At 31.3% G+C, this 18,521-nt stretch overlaps 1 protein-coding gene across 2 annotated transcripts; it reads left to right on the plus strand.

Annotated features, from left to right (window-relative positions):
- The first annotated feature begins 587 nt into the window (after window positions 1-587).
- On the plus strand, window positions 588-14,667 carry LOC123292314 (hemicentin-1-like). 2 transcript variants are annotated; one of them, XM_044872914.1, is made up of 41 exons: window positions 588-1,707; window positions 1,785-1,942; window positions 2,275-2,504; window positions 2,588-2,944; window positions 3,016-3,181; window positions 3,243-3,430; window positions 3,549-3,621; window positions 3,693-3,840; window positions 4,187-4,308; window positions 4,568-4,708; window positions 5,018-5,152; window positions 5,639-5,795; window positions 5,876-6,000; window positions 6,122-6,296; window positions 6,368-6,462; window positions 6,537-6,672; window positions 6,888-7,012; window positions 7,135-7,407; window positions 7,488-7,606; window positions 7,664-7,930; window positions 8,007-8,157; window positions 8,227-8,347; window positions 8,572-8,723; window positions 8,928-9,236; window positions 9,306-9,599; window positions 9,652-9,812; window positions 9,877-9,976; window positions 10,040-10,330; window positions 10,387-10,917; window positions 11,057-11,196; window positions 11,258-11,443; window positions 11,505-11,661; window positions 11,754-12,015; window positions 12,081-12,232; window positions 12,295-12,417; window positions 12,478-12,612; window positions 13,018-13,200; window positions 13,289-13,415; window positions 13,660-13,862; window positions 14,116-14,197; window positions 14,566-14,667. In XM_044872914.1, the coding sequence occupies exons 1-41, from the start codon at window positions 704-706 to the stop codon at window positions 14,657-14,659; spliced, it is 8,148 nt and encodes a 2,715-aa protein (XP_044728849.1). In that variant the 5' UTR covers window positions 588-703; the 3' UTR covers window positions 14,660-14,667. The 2 variants fall into 2 exon arrangements, with proteins under 2 accessions (XP_044728849.1, XP_044728850.1); XM_044872915.1 differs by lacking the exons at window positions 13,018-13,200; window positions 13,289-13,415; window positions 13,660-13,862; window positions 14,116-14,197; window positions 14,566-14,667 and having other exon boundaries at window positions 12,081-12,228.
- Window positions 14,668-18,521: the final 3,854 nt, after the last annotated feature.

An 18,521-nucleotide genomic window follows, 5' to 3' on the forward strand; every position in this document is an offset into this window, starting at 1 on the left:
TTGAATTTAAAAACACTTCATGTTAGATGTAGTAGAACTTTTATAGTTTTTTTCGAATAAAGCGAACTTTGTATGACTTTGAAAATGATGTCATGATTTGACTGTTTTATCTTGTTCAATACAAATATGTCAGAGGTCAATATACAGAATTTTATCATCATTTATTTTCATTCAATATTTATTATTGTTAATTATTAATTTTATTGTTCAATAAAATATTTATTATTCCAGAAAATTATTATTTTAAAACGTTTTGTGTTACGAAATTATTCAGAAAGTTTGTGCATAGTTTGGTGCATTTTAAACATATTTCGGTAAGCTCATTACTATGTTTTAAACTAAGAGCCCCTGGTTAGAAAGCCCAAGCAACTTCTGTTATAATAAATACCCCAATCAATCCTACATTAAATAATTGACTTAGTTTGCTAGTTAAAAGTACTTTTGACCGGCTAAGAGCTTTGACTGTAACATACATATTATATTACATTAAATTTAAAAGCTTCAAATTTCTCATCAAATTCTCAAATCTATTTTCAGTCAATAAAAAATGTACCTCAAATTAATAATCTTACTTGTTGGATTAAAACTATGCCATACGGCGAACGAAACTTTTACTTCAAGTATCGAAAACGATGACGAATTATTTGATTTGCTTCGAGAAAAAGGTAAAAATTATAAAAATGAACTTCCATTATTGACGGAAATGTATCAAAATGATTCGCCAAATAGTACCGACGAAGAATGGGATAAAGTTTTGGCAAGCCTACATTCGAGTAATACCACTGCAAATAATGAACCGCTTCTGACAGAAAACTATCAAAATGACTCGCCAAACGGTGCTGAAGACGAATGGGATAAAGTTTTGGCAAGCGTACATTCGATTAATGTCACTGGAAATAATGAACCAGTTCCGGCAGAAAGCTATCAAAATGATTCTCCAAACAATATAAGTGATTTGACTCAAACATCAAATTTTAAATCGAATGAAAATATTGATGACGATTTAAAAAATTTACTGTCGTTAGTTGGGTCGAATGAAGTTTTAAATGATGCGCCCGAATACAGTGAGGAAGAAATGGACGAAGATCCGCCATACGATGAATTTGTTCTACCCGGTAACTTAGAAGATTTTATAACAACGCCCGCAAATACTGAAGTAACAAACGAATCGATAAATAAGGAACAACCAGAGGATGAACCTCCTTATGATGATTTTATTCTACCCGATAACTTCGAAGATTTTATAACAACACCCGAAAATAATCAAGTGACAACAGAATCGAGAGACGAATCATTCTATAATGAAAATTTCGATGAAGTTAGTACTACAACTGAAAATGATCATCCATTCAAATTAGAATTGATTACGACAGAAAAAATGGAGTTCGAAAATGATGCCGAAATGGGTACAGATAAAAATGTGCGAGAATTGAATAAATTGTTAAATTTGGACGATTCGTCAAATGATGTATCAAGTTCTATCGATGTATCAAGTTCCATTCAATTAGGGACGCGTTTTGCATCACCTGTTTATTCATCGCTATCCACAAATGAAGAAGATCAATCTTCCGAAGAGGATTCCGAGCAAAACGATGAAACAAGAGACGCAAATAATGTGACGCAAGTTGTTCGTTTGGATGATATTTTAAATGAGAAAGTTGATTTGAAAAATAAATTTCCCCCCAAACTATATGGAAAACAGGCGAGGTAAGTTAAAAATATTTAAATTTTCATAGCAAAAGCTATCATGGGTTACGAAAATCCTTAAAAATTCTTTTGTTTAGTAATCAACGAAGTTTGGCATTTGTGTTCGATTCGACTGGTTCAATGTGGGATGATTTAGAGCAACTGAAAGGTGGTGCAGAGAAAATTATGTCCGCTATGGAAGAACGTGACGATAACCCAATTTACAATTATATTTTGGTACCATTCCATGATCCCAGTAAGATTTTTGTTCATATGCAAAACTTTCAATTTTCAATATTTTGAAAATTATGCCAGATACAAATTAGTGTGGGAGTAGTCTAGGAGCTATGGTCGTATAAACAATTAATTTGTTTATAACAAACTTCCCCCCCCCCCCTACTCTGATCGATGAGCAAGTTGAAAATTCGGATTCAGCAGGTCAAAATACATCGAAATGCATTCCTTGTTCGGTAGGACCTGCAAATACATACGAAACCCACTCAGCGCCTATACTAATTTGTTTACCTGAAATTACTTGATCATACACGGTCCTTAATAGTTGATCCTTATCATTTTCCTGCATTTTAGAAGTTGGACCAGTAACTATAACAAACGATAAAGCACTGTTTCGACAGAAATTGGAAGAAATGGAAGTTTATGGTGGTGGAGATTGTCCCGAAATGTCTTTAGGTGGAATTAGTATGGCAATTGATGCTAGTCTACCAAGATCTTATATTTATGTGTTAACGGACGCCACGGCAGCTGATCATATTTTAGTTGGCAGTATTTTGGATAAAGTTCTTCAAAAACAAATTCAGGTAAGCGATGGAGACTCAAATACTTGAAAGAAAGCAAAAGATATCCAGTAATTTGCTCAACATTTTGTTAAATTTTTTTACAGGTTGTGTTTGTTTTAACTGGAGATTGTAATAATCGCACAAGTCCAGAATACACGGTCTATGAGAAAATAGCAGCCGCAAGTTCGGGTCAAGTTTTTCATTTAAAAAAATCGGATGTCAATCAAGTATTGGATTTTGTACGGAAAACTTTAGATTCAAGGCGTGAAAATTTATTAGTAGTGACAAATGTTAGTCCCACAAATAAGTCACCGCATAAAGTTGCAATCGATAGTTCATTGGATCAATTTACAATATCTGTATCAGGAACAAATCCAAAAATTGATGTAGTGAATCCAGAAGGTGAACATATTAATGAACCACCAAAAGTTGAACAAATTTTGGACTTGGAAAATATACAGGTATAGAAAGTTAACATCGAATTAGTGGTTTTTTATTTTTTTTGGTATTATAAAATTGGAAAATTTTTCAGGTTATAAATGTAAATAATCCTTCAAATGGTAGCTGGGAAATAAATGTTTCAAGTGGATCAGATCATTCTATTCGATTATCGGGTCTAACTGATTTACGCATAGATCATGGTTTTTCAGTTAATGTTCCAAAAAATATGGATGAAACGAATCATAGACCTTTACATGGTTCGTAGCTTATACCACTTCCAGTGGTACCAAAATTTTCATTTAACTTTATCTTTCGCAGGTCAAAATACATATTTGCTGTTAAAACCATCAAATGATACAATTGTGGATCAAATAACATCTGTGGACCTTATTGGACTTGATGGACAACCATTAAGGCATAATATACAATTGGGTTTGTTGCCAGGAACAAATGATACATATATTTCGGAAAAATTTAAGCCTCCAGTCTCATTTTTCAACCTCTTCGTAAGTATTTATGTAATTGTTATGAATCTTAGAACAAAAAAACAAAATCGGTTCTTCCGAATTTTTATCGAGGATTTCTTTAAATTTTTTATTTAATATTATTTTAAAATAATTTCAGATAAAAGGTGAAGATAAAAATGGTAATCCATTTATCCGATTGACAAATACTGCAATAAAAACCCAATTTCCAGGTTTGTGTTCTGTACATCAAATACCAATTGTACACCAATTTATTTTCTAAAATAATTCTATTTCGTTCCAGAAAAACCATTTGTAACGGTTAAAGTACCAGAAGTCTATCATTTAGTGCATGTTCCATTGGATATAAGTTGCCATGTCGAAACATTAGTACCAGCGAAAGTTCAATGGTTTAAAAATGGGAAGGCAGTTAGTGATCGTCTTACAAAAGAGTAAGTTAAACTTTAAACTTTCATTCTGATATTTCAATCGACCTAAGAGAGAACGCGATATCTCAAAAGGAGAAAAAATATAGTTATCAATATAGTAGTTGTATTACTTCAGTAAATCTGTCAACGCTACAATGAATACTATCATATATTGCTCATCTGTGTAAAGGATACCTTAGCTACCTCTCTGAAATGTTTCGCACTAAACTACTTTTAGTCTCATGTCGATAGAAATATCTTAAACGTAGAGGAAACCAACTCGTTAAACTCGTTAGAGAGTAATAGTGAATAAATAATACCTAGCTCAAATAAATTGAATCTCTGCTTTAATGACTTCTAATGATTTTAGACAAACTGGGTGGTTTCATTGGTCAGATATGTTCCCAAATATTCACACAGCTGGGTTGTATACTTGTAAAGCTGAAAATGAAGCAGGAGAAAACGAAGAAAATGTTAGACTACACATGATTGGTAAGAAATACTTATATTCTGTTTAAAAATTTATTATCAAATGCTTATTCGAAGACAGGATTAAGGAAACGAAGATGAGCTATACAGGTTGTTCTGTTATTGATAACAGAAAAGTATACCAGTAAATTAAGCTTATCAAGACAAATGGGTAAGCTCTTAACCAAATTTCGATCTGAGGAATGATTCGGGAGATGTGGCTATGTGGAGATTTATTAATTTTAAGACAGTGAAATAAAGAAATCAATTCTCTCTTTTATAGAATCACCTGTCCTAAAAAAACCTTATAAATTGGTAGAAAGCTTAAAACCAGGTTCAGCATTTTATGCAGACTGTTATGCAGTGGCTGGAATCCCCTCGCCTGGCATTGAATGGATGAAAAACGAAAAAATCATTACACCTGGTATGTATTTCAAGTACCTACTTTTGAAGTATATAAATATTAGAAAGATAATAAATGAAAATTTTCAAAATCTGGTGATTTATTATTCGAGTATTATTGGCATGAAAGGATCACGTTCATTAGCCAAATACTAATCACTTAATCGAATCTGATTGGCCAACGTCACAATTTTTTAGAAACTTGAAAAAGTATAAATTGTGTACACCGATGATAACTACATGATAGTCGAAATACGCATTTATATAATACAAAAATTAATCTAAGAAATTGAGAAAAAAAACTAAATTTAATTTTAATATTTGATTACAGATTCTGGTATTAACATCCTTTTAAATGGAACCCTTTCTATCCCGTACGTTACAAGTGCGCATGAGGGTTTATACCAATGTGTTGCAGCTAATTCAGCTGGAGTTGATGCATTTAATTTGGATATCCGTGTTGAAGGTAATTATTCCCTATGTATATAAAATATATATCTAGGTATACTAAGTTTGGGCCAAAGTTTGTAACGCTTAAAAATATTGATGGTACGATCAAATTATTTGGTATAGGTGTTCATAAAATCACCTAATTAGCCCATTTTCGTTTGTCCGGCCATCTGTCCGTCTGTTAGCTGAAATATTTATAGCGAGCTCAGGATGTAAAAAAGCGAGTTTGAGGTCGTTAATGAGCAACATCTAGAAAAAAACATCATTGTTTTTTCATGAGAGAACAATTTAGGACAAAACTTTGGTGTCCATTTTCTCCAAAACTGTAGTAAGATAAGGAGTTGAAAATTTGAAGGTAGCTTCAACTAGTGGTCTTGTTAAATATTCTGGAAAAACAAAAAATGGAAGCCAATCGGCCGCCATAATTGTGTTGGTTTTTTATACAGGGTATTTCAACAATTACTCTTTCAATTATTTGTCTTAACTTGTTTTTATTTTGTAGTTGCGCCAAGTTTTACCGTCGAAAGCGATAATTATATAGCCATTGAAGAATTTGTGGATAAAAGTTTAGAGTTACATTGCCAAGCGGTTGGTGTTCCAAAACCATTTATTACATGGTTAAAAGATGGAATTAAACTGATCCCAACGGACGATTTCCAGTAAGTTATAATAATTCGTTTTACAATATTTTTTAACTAAATGGGTATTAGTAATATGTCGTCCTATTTTAATTTTAAAGGCTTTTAGATGAAAACACAACACTTGTAATTCCAAAATTGGCTGTAAATCATGAAGGCTTATTTACTTGTATTGCATTCAATAAAGTTGGATCCGTTAACAAATCAATTTCATTATCCGTCCTTGGTAAGTTATCAAAATATGAATCCTCTCGTAAGTAGTACACTCGCTAAAGTTAGACGAAGTGCAGTTTTCGAGGCACTCCCGTTTTATTTCGCGAGTATTTAATGATAAAATTTATTTTTAGTACTTCCAACTATTCAAAGTCCTATCACCGACGATGAAGTTCAAGTTATAGAAGGTAACAAAGTACTACTGCCATGTTTAGCTTTTGGAAAACCAAAGCCTACCGTTTCTTGGACGATTAATTCAACGAAACACGATGAACTAATCCACATATCAGGCGAAAACACAAATTTGAGGTAAAAAGAAATATATGTGGTAGCTAGATTTTATAATCAATTCAATACCATTTAAATAAATTTTTCCATAGTTTTACAGCAAATCGAAACGATTCAGGCCGCTATGAATGTGTAGCTCAGAATGCGTATGCTAGCGTAAGTCGAGTATGGTATTTGGACGTATTTAGTGAGTGGTAATACATATTTTAAGCACGGCAATAAAACAATAATTTGATCAAAAATGAAAATAATTACTTTCAGCACGACCAATTATCGAACCGTCGTTCAATGAAACTATTGAAATTCATGAAAATGAAACATTGGAATTAACATGTCATGCTACCGGACATCCGAAGCCAACTTTAACATGGAAATCAAGTCAGTTGTTCGATCAATTGTAAGTAAAACAAAGTTGAAAACTAGGTCCAATCTGATGCCAGAACATGATGTCATATATTAAACTCTGCAACTTTTATATAAGTTGTTTTTTGATTGGTTAGCTACAAAACGAGTTATTAGCCATAATAGGTTAAAATGGTCCACCCTGTATACATTACTTTAATTTCCGATCAACCTTAACTTAATTTGTAAACATTTAACTACTTTTTTCAGCCCAACCGATGACGATGAGAGAGTGACAATAATTGGAAAACGAGATCAAACACCTATATTTTGTACATGCTTTGCTGAAAATTCCGCTGGGATTACCAATAAAACATTTACGATAATAGTCAAAGGTCAGTTTTTTCATAAGCTTTCTCTGTTCTAAATTCTACTTTTATCGGTAGAAGCATTTCGTGAATCGAAAATTTATACATCTTTGAAGAATCTGTAATTACATAAACCATTTGATTTGTAGCTCCCCCAAAATTGTTGGGAGAACATTACAATAGCATTCAAAAACTGGAAAATGAAACACTACTAATGGTTTGTATGGCTGAAGGCAATCCAAAACCTGACATTACATGGTACAAAAATGACGAATTACTTAATAATGGTAGTTCATTTGTAATTAATTCCGATAATTCGCTAAGTATTCCATCGATTGAAAGAAATTTAACGGGAGTTTACATGTGTGAAGCTAAAAATTCTGAAGGTGACGATTTCTTAGTGTATAATGTTACAGTGTTAGGTAAGGAAATCAAATTCTGTGCACTTTTACAATTTATTTTGAAAATTGCAGCAACGAAATTTATTTATAAATACTTACAGTTCCGCCAGAACCGAATAATTCTGTAAACAATAATGTGGAAATAATTGAAGGAAAAAGTGTTCAAATAGAATGTCCGATTATGGATTCATTCCCACCACCAACCGTACAATGGTTTAAGGTAGTAATTAATTTCTGCGCGTTTTTAACACTTTTCAAACCAATTCCGTTTTTTTAGAATGGAAACAATGTAGAAAATACACAAGTTCCAAAGAACCATACACAAAATAACTTATTATTTATTCAAACAACGACAATTGCCGATGATGGAATCTATGTTTGTGTCGCCACAAATATTGCTGGTACAGCTGAAGCTCAAGTCTATTTGACTGTTTTGTATCGACCAAAGATCAAAAATAAACAAAATACACCGATTCGAATTAAAAAGCATACGGGTGATGTTGTTCAGTTGAAATGTGAAGCTGATGGAAATCCAACGCCAAAAGTAAGATATTTTGCTCACATTCTTATACATTTTTAGAAAAACTGTTTATTAAAAAGTTCATTCAATTTGTATTTAGACCCAGTGGCTTCGTAATAACAAAGTTATTTCAAAAGATAATTCGACTTTATCGATAGATAATTTAGAGTTAGAAGATCGTGATAATTATACTTGTCAAGCGAGTAATCGAATTGGTCGTGATGAAAATGTCTACTTTTTAGATGTTTTAGGTAATTATAAATCTCTTTGAAAAGAAAATATGTGTAACATTTATTTATGGATAAAATCCATAATTTTAGAACCACCAAAAATTCAAGGACCTGATCATGAACAAATCGATGTAGTACGTGGGCAAACATCCATAATTGTGTGTGAAGTGACTGGATTTCCGCAACCAGAAATCTTATGGTCGAAATCAAGGTGCGTAATATATACTTAGCAGCTCCTTAATCCCTTCTTTCCGATTAGACACTGTGGCCAAATGGTGTGCTCAAATTCTGAAACTTCTGCCAAAAGACTTCAAGGTTTCGTGTAAAAAAGGGATCCGAAGGTGATCGGTTCATAATAAACGGTCCCCACGACTCAAAATTTCGATTTTTCTATCGATTTAAGTTTCAACCTAAAATATTTTATTTTATGTATAGTACAGATATGCCATTAGATCAACTTGGAATTGAAATTGTGGATAATCGATTGAAAATTTTATCCATGGATTATCAACATCAGGGTAATTACAAATGTGAAGCAATCAATACTGAAGGAATTTCGACCAAATCAATCAACATTAAAATTAAAGGTAACGCTAATCCTTAACCACCTATTTTTTCTTAGCTCGCCTCCATCAAAGCCCAAAATTGATGGAAGGTGATTCCCTTCATACTAAATTTCAAATATTAGGACACTTTTGGTGATGAAAAAATGCATTAACAAGTGAAATTCTGAGTCTGGCTGTGGATCATTTGGGATAGACTGTATTAACATAATTATTCTATATTTCCAGTTGAGCCAACTATAACGGTTATCCCAAAAAATAAAACTATAACTGTGAAAGAACATGATAAATTCGTTCTGGAGTGTATTGTCGAAGGGATACCAAAACCAGAATTACTCTGGGATAAAAATGGTGTTGAATTATCAATTGAAAATTTTCAACGTGAATTTACTGCTCGTAGCTATCCAATCCAATCAAATTTAACTAAATACACTCTAACAGCTCGAGATGTAACTGCTTCGCTTAGCGGAAATTATCATTGTAATGCAAGTAACGCATTGGGAACAAGTTCTTCAGAATTCAACGTTACAATATTAAGTAAGTATGATTGGGATTTTTTTTCAGGATTCTTTTATTAAAAATATTTTCTTTATCTATTTATTTCAGCATCTCCTAAACTAAAATTGGGCACAAACAGCCAAAATAATTCGATTGAAGCAACAGAAAATTCACCTGGAATATTTGTATGTAACATTGACCTTGGAAATCCACCTGCGAAAATTACATGGTACAAAAATAATAAAATATTATCAGAAAAATTGGATAGCAAAATTCAAATTGAGTCTAATGAAACAATTTTAAAAATTTTGGATGTAAATCCCATGGATAGTGGAATCTATAAATGCAGTGCATCAAATCCTATTGGCAAGATTGGACAATCGTTTAATTTCGATGTTTTAGGTACGTTTTGTATAAGATCTTTTGAGAGCATTCTAACAGTTTTCTTAAATAGTTCCACCAAAAACTGACAGTGACATGCAAGTTCCAATTGATATTATTTTGGGCGATGATTTGAAACTATATTGTGATATTTCTGGCCATCCAAAACCATCGATTATGTGGTTAAAGGAATCTTCTCCAATTGAAAAAGTTAACTCGACGAATGAATTACTGGTAAAATTTAACAGAACTTTATAATTCAATCTCTGATCCTAAATCCTAATCCTAAATTTTATAGATACTTCCAAATGCATCCAGTTCCGATAGCGGTGAATATACATGTGTTGCCATTAATAAAGCTGGCACTTCGAAAATGTCGTTTAATGTCAAAGTTTTAGGTAATCATATAAACCCCAATTCTTCGTTATTATCAATTTGAAACAATATTTAATTTCTGATAGAACCTCCGAAATTTTTGGATACTTCTCCTGCCGAATTAAACATAAATACATCCATAAAACATGGTTTTGTATTACGATGCGAGATTGGAGGTAATCCACCACCAAATATTACATGGGAAAAAGAAGGACGTCCCCTTTTCAACCGATTAAATAACAATGCATATCATATTTCATCGGATCGAACTCATTTACAAATTTCAAATCCTAAACTATCAGATGCTGGCAAATATATATGTGAAGCACAGAATTCAGTCGGCATGCTACGGCGACAATTTAACGTTTTTCTAAAAGGTATTTTGGCTACAAACATTTGGTTGATTTATTTTAATTTAAATTTATTTTATCAGTTATGGCCGAATGGAATCCTTGGTCAGAATGGAGTGAATGTAGTGTGACATGTGGAGAAGGCTTTCGAACACGTGCACGTCTTTGCAACTATCCCGAAGAATTTGAAAATAGCTCAATTGCTATCGACTTAAGTGGATGTATGGGTCCAAGCATCGAGTCCCAAAATTGTATCCAAAATCCATGTGCAATAGATGGTTCTTGGAGTTACTGGACTGTTTGGACATCGTGTTCGGCTACTTGCGATTCTGGAGTTCAATATCGTTATCGTTACTGTAATAATCCTTCTCCAGCTTACGGTGGAGCAAATTGTTCTGGCCCAAATATTGAAGAAACTGTTTGCAATGATAGACCATGTCCGAAAGATGGCGATTGGTCTAACTGGTCAGACTGGGGTCCATGTTCCACGACATGTGGAGTTGGTGTTCGTTTTCGAAGTCGTGAATGTGACAATCCAAAACCAGAATATGGAGGAAAAGATTGCGATGGAAATTATGTGGAAACAATGGAATGTATCCAAGAACCATGTCCAGGTAATTTTAAACACACACATTTAAGTTTAAGGAGAAGAGAAGTATCCCCAATTGAGCAAATTCTGGATATAGAATAAAAATGAAGATAAATTGATTCTTGGAAATAATCTTACCCTATTAATTGAGAAATTATTTCTAGTTAATGGTGGTTGGAGTGATTGGGAACCATGGAGTCCATGTTCAGCAACATGTGCTTTAGGTAGAAAAGTTCGAAAACGACATTGTACAAATCCTGTTCCCCAATATGGTGGTAAAAAATGTATGGGAGAAGCACTTATGGTAAAACAGAAATCATTAAAATTATCTAAAATTTTTACTAATTAATATTTCTTATTAAAAGATTAAAGGCTGTGTGGTTCGACCATGCTTTGAAGATGGACCAAGATCCATTGAATACGACATTTCTGGCAATATAAGTGGTATCCCTATTTTGAATCAACGTATTTTGGCCAGAACCTCTGTAGATGGTCCAACCAAGACGTATAGATTTAGATCATTCGAAGATTATAAACGAAATAAGAATAAGGTAAACCTTAAGACTTCAAGGGACGATTTTCAACATACTTATCCTGAAAATATTTTCGTAGGATAGCTGGCTTCCTTCTCTCGTATTTTTGGTATCTCCAATGTCCATGAATATGCTTATGGTAGAAAATGAAGATCGATCGGAAGAAATTGATTATGACCAAGATTTCGATGATGAAAATGAATTCGAACAAGAATCGAAAGTTTCTTTCCAAACAGGTATATTGTAATATTCAGAATCCATGTTTCAAAAAAATTCCTTTGATGATTTCAACTCGAATAACAATGATTGTTCTCTAATGTTTTTCTAGGCCAAGAAGTGATCATACGTCAGCAAGGGAAAACACATCCAGAGAATGGAGTAATGGAAGTTTTTATTGAAATGAATGGAGAATTGCCGATTGTTCAATCAGAGTCTAAATTAGTCATTGATCCATTTACAGAGAATTCGATTCCAACGGGTAAAACAACCAGGCAAGCATCAGCTAATAATTACATGACAATCGATGGGAAACCGATACAATACTCTTGGGATAGTAAAATTAAATATAAAAATCGTCCACAATTGAGAAAGTAGGTGAAAGTATTTTAACTTTCTTTTATTTATGAACTTTCAAAAACCGTTTCAAAATATTTAGGCTTATGGTAGAGAAAATCTCAGCCGAGAATATTGCTTCAAATTATGATCCAAGAAAAAGAGAATTAAATCTTGTTATGACCACAAATATTGAAGATAATTTAGATTGTCCAGAAGGTTTCGAAACAGATAGATCACGAAATATTTGCGTAGGTAAATAAAATAATTTCCCAATATTTTCGAAAAGAAATTTTTAATATTCTTTTTCTGTTCAGATGTTAATGAATGCGCTAAAAATCTTTGCCATTCATCCCAAATATGTAAAAATACTGTGGGTAGTTATAAATGTTCTTGCAGAAATGGATATAAATCTTTGGGGAATGGGTATCGATGTTTAGGTAAGATAACTTGAAAAACGAGGAAATTGGAAGCGTTTTTAATAAAAATTATTGTTCTAGATATTAATGAATGTGTAACGGATACTCATGAATGTTCTCATTATTGCGAAAATTTACCCGGCGGGTATCTTTGCAGTTGCCCCAATGGAATGGTTTTAGGTGTTGATCGCCATACTTGTATCAAAACCAGGAAAAGTATGCTTTCTTTAACACTTTTTTTTTTACTAGCAGAAACTTTCCTACAACTTCGAATCGCTTTTCCACATGTATCGAATGTTTTTGAATAAATGAATCAGCATTTTTAATAAATGGTCAATAATCAAGAAGGTGGCAAAAATTTTGAGTTCAGTTGGGAAAAAAGCAAAGCTTCGTGTACTATTTCAAAAAAGTGTTTTGGAAAAGGTTGTACTCCAATCATTTTATGGTTTCAGCTCGGAATGAGCTGAATTTTTAAACAAACCTTTATTATTATTTTTGATTCCGAGGAGAAACTTTAAGATAATTGGAAAACTTAAAAACACAAAAATGTTTCTCATAAAAAATACTAAAAATTGTTCGAACACCAACGAATATTTACAAATAAAAACAAATATTTTCCAGAAAATAAAATGAATTCTAATAAAGATGGCTATATACATCCAAGAAACTTTGTGGATGAATTCATAAACGATTATCCAAATAATTATTCGAATGAAATGGATTATCCAGTTTCGGACTTTGGATTCTTTAATACAAGTGATGAATGTCCCACAGGATTTTATCCCGAGAATAACGATTGCCTTGGTAAGACATATTTTTTTATTGAAAGTTATCCCGAAATGGATTTAACAGGCAAATGTAATCATTAAAATTATATAAACCTTTTTTTTAGATATAAATGAGTGCCTAGACGAACCAAAAATGTGTTCTAAAGCCCATACATGTTTGAACACTAAAGGATCATATCTATGTCTTCCAGCACCATGCCCAGAATATGCAAAACGTGATATTCGTACGAAGTAAGATTTAAAATAATTTCAATTTATTTCAAGATTCATGTCTATGTTGCAACAAATTAGCTTAATTAGCCATTCAGTTAACATCCCAGCCAAGTCAATTGCCTAACTGTTTGATTTAATGGCTGAACTCACTTAGGCTTCTAGTTGATGTTTAGTAAAAACACTAGCCTGTCAATTGAACCGCTAATTAAGCTAGTTGGCTCCGACATATACATCGCAATTTATCAATGTTTTAAAATTTCAGTTCTTGTATTCAATATTGCAATGACACAAAAAGTGCTGCAATTTGTTCTGAAAATGCTGAAATTACTCAAACAATTGCGTATAAAACTTTGTCCATCATGGAAAAGGATATTGTACCTGGAGATCCATTGATGGAATTAGACATGGAAGCTTTTGGCAAACGAACAAAACATGTTTCTTACATTCTACAAGATAGTACTTCAGGTAAATTTTAATGCCTATAGAAATTCTCGCCAAAACTCAGTGAAACCAACTAAGAAAAATAATTCTCGAATGGTCTCATTATATTTTTGTCTCAAAGATCAATTATTTAGTGCGAAATGGAGCAAAGAGTACGTATTTTCAATTTGCCTAATAGCTCCGAATCAAGTTCTTAGAAAAAGTGTACTGCAAGTCTTGGCGAAAATCTAAGCAATTATTAACTCATAGTATTTTTTAAATTCAAATTTGTTCACAGAGGTTTTCGAAGTATTCAACACTCGAGGTGGTTTAGGAATACTAACATGCTACGCATTTCCAGAAAAAAGTCGGGTTCACAGGTATGGTTCATCAAAAATTCACACAATCCCTTATTACTGTAGGTGAAGTCCTGCCTAATATGAGATGCCTTTTAGAACAAGTAAAATTTTGCATTTTTTTTATAAAGAAAAAAAATACATAGGACGATCTCCCAAATTTTTTTTGTTAAGTGCTTTTAATAAAATTATCTGAAAATTTTAAGAAATGGCGTTTTTAGCCTTCCAAGTAAAATATTCCGAAAAATAAGAACTTTTGAGTTTTGTAGCCATTGATAGATTTTATTCCTAAAAAATTAACAATTCCTGAAATTTTGGACAATTGCCAGAAAACTCAGCCGAATGCTGTTTTTTTTATAATTTACTGAAAGGTTATTGAATTTTTTTTTCAGATTAATTGCAATTGGAAATTCTTATAAAAATGCGAAGAAAACAAAATTATTATCGACCACAAAATACATAATCCATGTTTATGTATTTGATTAAAAATATTGATCGATTGAACTCAAAAATTAATTTATATTAATTTTATAAGAATTAATTAATTAAAAACCATTAAATATTAAATATAAACTTTTCAACTTTTAGTTATACAAATAGATTTCAGTTTTCTGTTCAATTAACAATTTCCAAGTTAGAATATGACTATTAAAACTTACTTACTTTATCTGGTTTTAATTTTCGCAGAATAATATTAAAACATTAATTTATTTAACACTGTTGAATTTTTTTTTTTTTTTTTAAATATATTTTGGCTCTAAAATAAAAAAGGATTTATTGATGTCAAACCAAAAAGAAATTAACTAATTAGAAAATCCTGTCACTGCCATATAATCTTTAGAAAATTGAGTTTTGTAGAATAATTTTGGATTATTGGAAGTAAGTGTTTTATTCTACTAGTTAATAGAATTTTTGGATAAAATTTAAATTTATTATGTTCTTACTCAATTTTCTTAATACTAAAATTATTCGACCAAAGATCTAATTAGTGAAAAACGATCACCAGGAAACTTTGTAAATATTACTAATTCTTAGTTTATAGATTATTGTAAATGTATTTATTAGTTTTAAAATAAAATGCGGTAGGTAACTTTTTAAGAAAAGTCATGTTACTGTACATAATACTTAGACTTAAATACAGAATTGTATAATATTATTTTGAAGATTTTTCAATCGTTCACAGGCGTCCATTTCTAAAGGCATAAGAAACAATCTTTTTCAATAAGTGCATGTTTGTTAGTCCATGTTATTTTGAAGATAGTTTTTAGGTAAATTTTGATTTTTTTCAGTATGCAAACGATGTGAATACTTTATGTACACGATAAACTGACCATTAACAGTTTAAAATTAAATAATATGTTAATTACTATTGTATGTCATCTGTAAATGATAAACTATTTTCTCACGTTTTCATAGTCAAATATACAAAACCTATGATGGTGTCGTAAAATAGCCTTGACATAAAATTGTCATATTGCTTCCGTCGTCTATATATTACCTCTTCAATTATACAAAAAAAAAAAATTAAATCTATTCATGAAACTTATCTTTGATGTTGTTAATTTTTATAGAAATTATGATAAGTAAAAATATGAATTCATTGAAAAGTATTAGTCAAGCATGAAATTTTATGCGTCAAGGAGCTTATACTTTTTAAAAGAAATTCTAAAGAATAATTGTTAATTTTGTTCACTGGGTAATTTAAACTTTAAAAGCAAAGACAACCACGCTATAACCTTCACTCTCGCTGTTCCTTTCTTAAATAACAAATTCAAGCTTTCATTTTTTTTCACGAAATCGTTATAATACCATCGATTTAGCTGCGCTGATCGGAAGAGAAGATTTACGCTACAAGTCTTGGTGAAAAAGGCCTTCGAGGTAGCCCAGGATGGGCAATATACACCTCGTCTCTTGAATTTTACGAGAATATGTTACATATTTTGTCCCTTGGTATTCAACATTCGCTCTCCTTGGAGGCCATTTTCGCTGTGATATTCGAATTCAACGACCCGAACAACCCTCAAGTAAGCAAATTAGACTCACTTCCATCGATATTTAATTCCTTATTTTTACAGCTTTTCATTTTTTCCTCATCACTTTTAGGTGCCCATATAATTTTGGTTTCCAAGTTTACCTTAACGTTCAACAATCTCCACCCAGAATTGAAAAAATCTTGGCCCGGTCGTGGACCAATAATATTTGTTCAAAATTGTGGAGTCGAGAGTAAAAACTAGGTTCAAAACGTAGGTAAAGTGAACCCCGTTCGGTCATGGGATTTTTAAAGTACAAAAATCTCAAATTTTGAGAGAAACAAATGTTTTTCGTTATTAAATGAACCAATAAACGGTACATGCCTGATGTATACGTGATAATTTCCTGAATATTTTCGTATTTACAAAAGAAAAAAATACAAAATTTCCCAAGGCCTTTTACCTACCATACGAACAAAACGTAATTAGAATAACCTCGTATAAATTGTGACTGAAGTATTTGGTGTGATCGCTAATTAAATTAATATTAAATCATTGTAAATAAATAATGTTTTTTTTTTAGATTTCATAAATCTATCATAATATTTATTTCTGAATAAAGCATCTTATATAATTGATTATGGTCTGTAGATAATTAAAGAGGTCTTCTTAGATCACGTTTTATTATCTAATAAATTTTATAGAAAATTATTTGATTTATTATTACGGCTTAAGCAACGTTCGAATAGTAAAATCAGGACTGTTATATTGGGCGCTGGGGTGCAAAAAACAGATGGCACCCCCTTTACAGGGTATTTATCTAAGTTGGCTACAAATGGAAAACTTTTTTATTATTAGGTTTACGATAAAAATTTATTCTTTATAAAAAGCTCTGCTTTCTAAAATATTAACACTTTTGACATCGAATATACCGGGTTTCCACAAATTGAGAAAGTTCGATAGGAATGTTAATGGTCGTTTATTTCTAAAGTAGACCATTTTGAACAGATAATAAGGGAAACGATTCAAGAAATCACTCCCGAGATATGTAGGAGTGTATTTTCACGATTTTGGTGGAACAACACGATTAAGGTGGATGGTAGTCTTCCCCGAATCCCGAATAACTATTATCTTATGCTGCAGGAAATTGTTTATATCACTTAAATTAAACCAACAAACAACTTTCTTGTATATTCATAGAAATAAAAAGCTATATATGGTCCTTCGAACCATATTTAATGTTGTTTTCAACAACACTTTTTTTATTAATATGACGAATCTGTTTTTTTCTAAATCACATATAAAAATAATGAAACAATTGAACCATGTATAAATAATTGCGGTTTGATAGCTCTCTGTTCGTTTGTTGATGGTTGGTAAAGAAAAAACATTGAAAATATCATATTTTATGGTTAATGATTTCCATTTTTTAAATGAATGACTCAAAACAAGGAATCAAATCATTGCAGTGATGTGTCCTTTAAAACGTAATTCATTAAGAAAACCACTATTTTTATGTCATGTATAATAAAATTTAATATGTACCTACTTATTCTGTTTTTTCCTGTTTACCCCTCATTTTAAAGCTTATAGGTATCTAAAAATGTACCGCTAAAGATTAAGATTTAATTTTGTTCGTTATGTTATTTGTATATCATATCTGTAATAAAATTGCCTATAAATAAAAATAACTTAAACAAAAGTTGCAGATTTTGATGGGGGAATCATGTTTTGTCATTCCTCGCATCGCGGTTCAAACTAGTTCTCAATAATGTGAAAGATATAAAAACGAGTCTATTAACATATTTTTACTTTTTTTATAAATACTCTGATTGTGAAACATATGAATTTGTTACGCTTGTAATTAGCGCTATAATAAAATATGTAAATAACTTTCACAAAAACCTTCAAAAAGATGCCCATTTGTAACATATAATAAAAGATTATCCATTTCCCAATAAATAAGAAGGTTTGGTATATCATAATATCAATTCAAAACAATTAATATTATTCATAACAAAATTCTAAAAAAAAATTATTATTTGTTTGCGGTAAATATTTATGATTTTGAATAAATATAGTTTTTATATTTTTATTAAAAGTGTAAAAAAAAACAATAACAATTATCTTATATGTGATTTATATTCACAATTTTACATGTTTTTCAATAATTATTTGTAAGTATTACTGGAAATACCAAAGTTAAAATATGTTACGCAAGCATCAAAAATTGTAATTTTTATCATAAAATTATCTACCACTGTTTCTCCCTGTATTCACGACTGATTCTAGATCAAATCAAAACCTGAGCTTTTTGATCTGGCGGATGGTTAACGAGTTGGAACTTATTGCTGTGAATAAATGTAAAATCAGGGTCG

This window comes from Chrysoperla carnea, chromosome 2 (genome assembly GCF_905475395.1).
Source record: "Chrysoperla carnea chromosome 2, inChrCarn1.1, whole genome shotgun sequence".
Taxonomy (NCBI): domain Eukaryota; kingdom Metazoa; phylum Arthropoda; class Insecta; order Neuroptera; family Chrysopidae; genus Chrysoperla; species Chrysoperla carnea.

What these genes read in the sequence shown, in the direction of transcription:
- LOC123292314 (XM_044872914.1), top strand. Translation starts at nt 704, where the DNA reads ATGTATCAAAATGATTCGCCAAATAGTACCGACGAAGAATGGGATAAA. An exon ending in ACTCGACGAATGAATTACTG is followed by an intron (nt 9,813 to 9,876) that starts GTAAAATTTAAC and finishes TAAATTTTATAG; the next exon opens with ATACTTCCAAATGCATCCAG. An exon ending in AAACGTGATATTCGTACGAA is followed by an intron (nt 13,416 to 13,659) that starts GTAAGATTTAAA and finishes TTAAAATTTCAG; the next exon opens with TTCTTGTATTCAATATTGCA.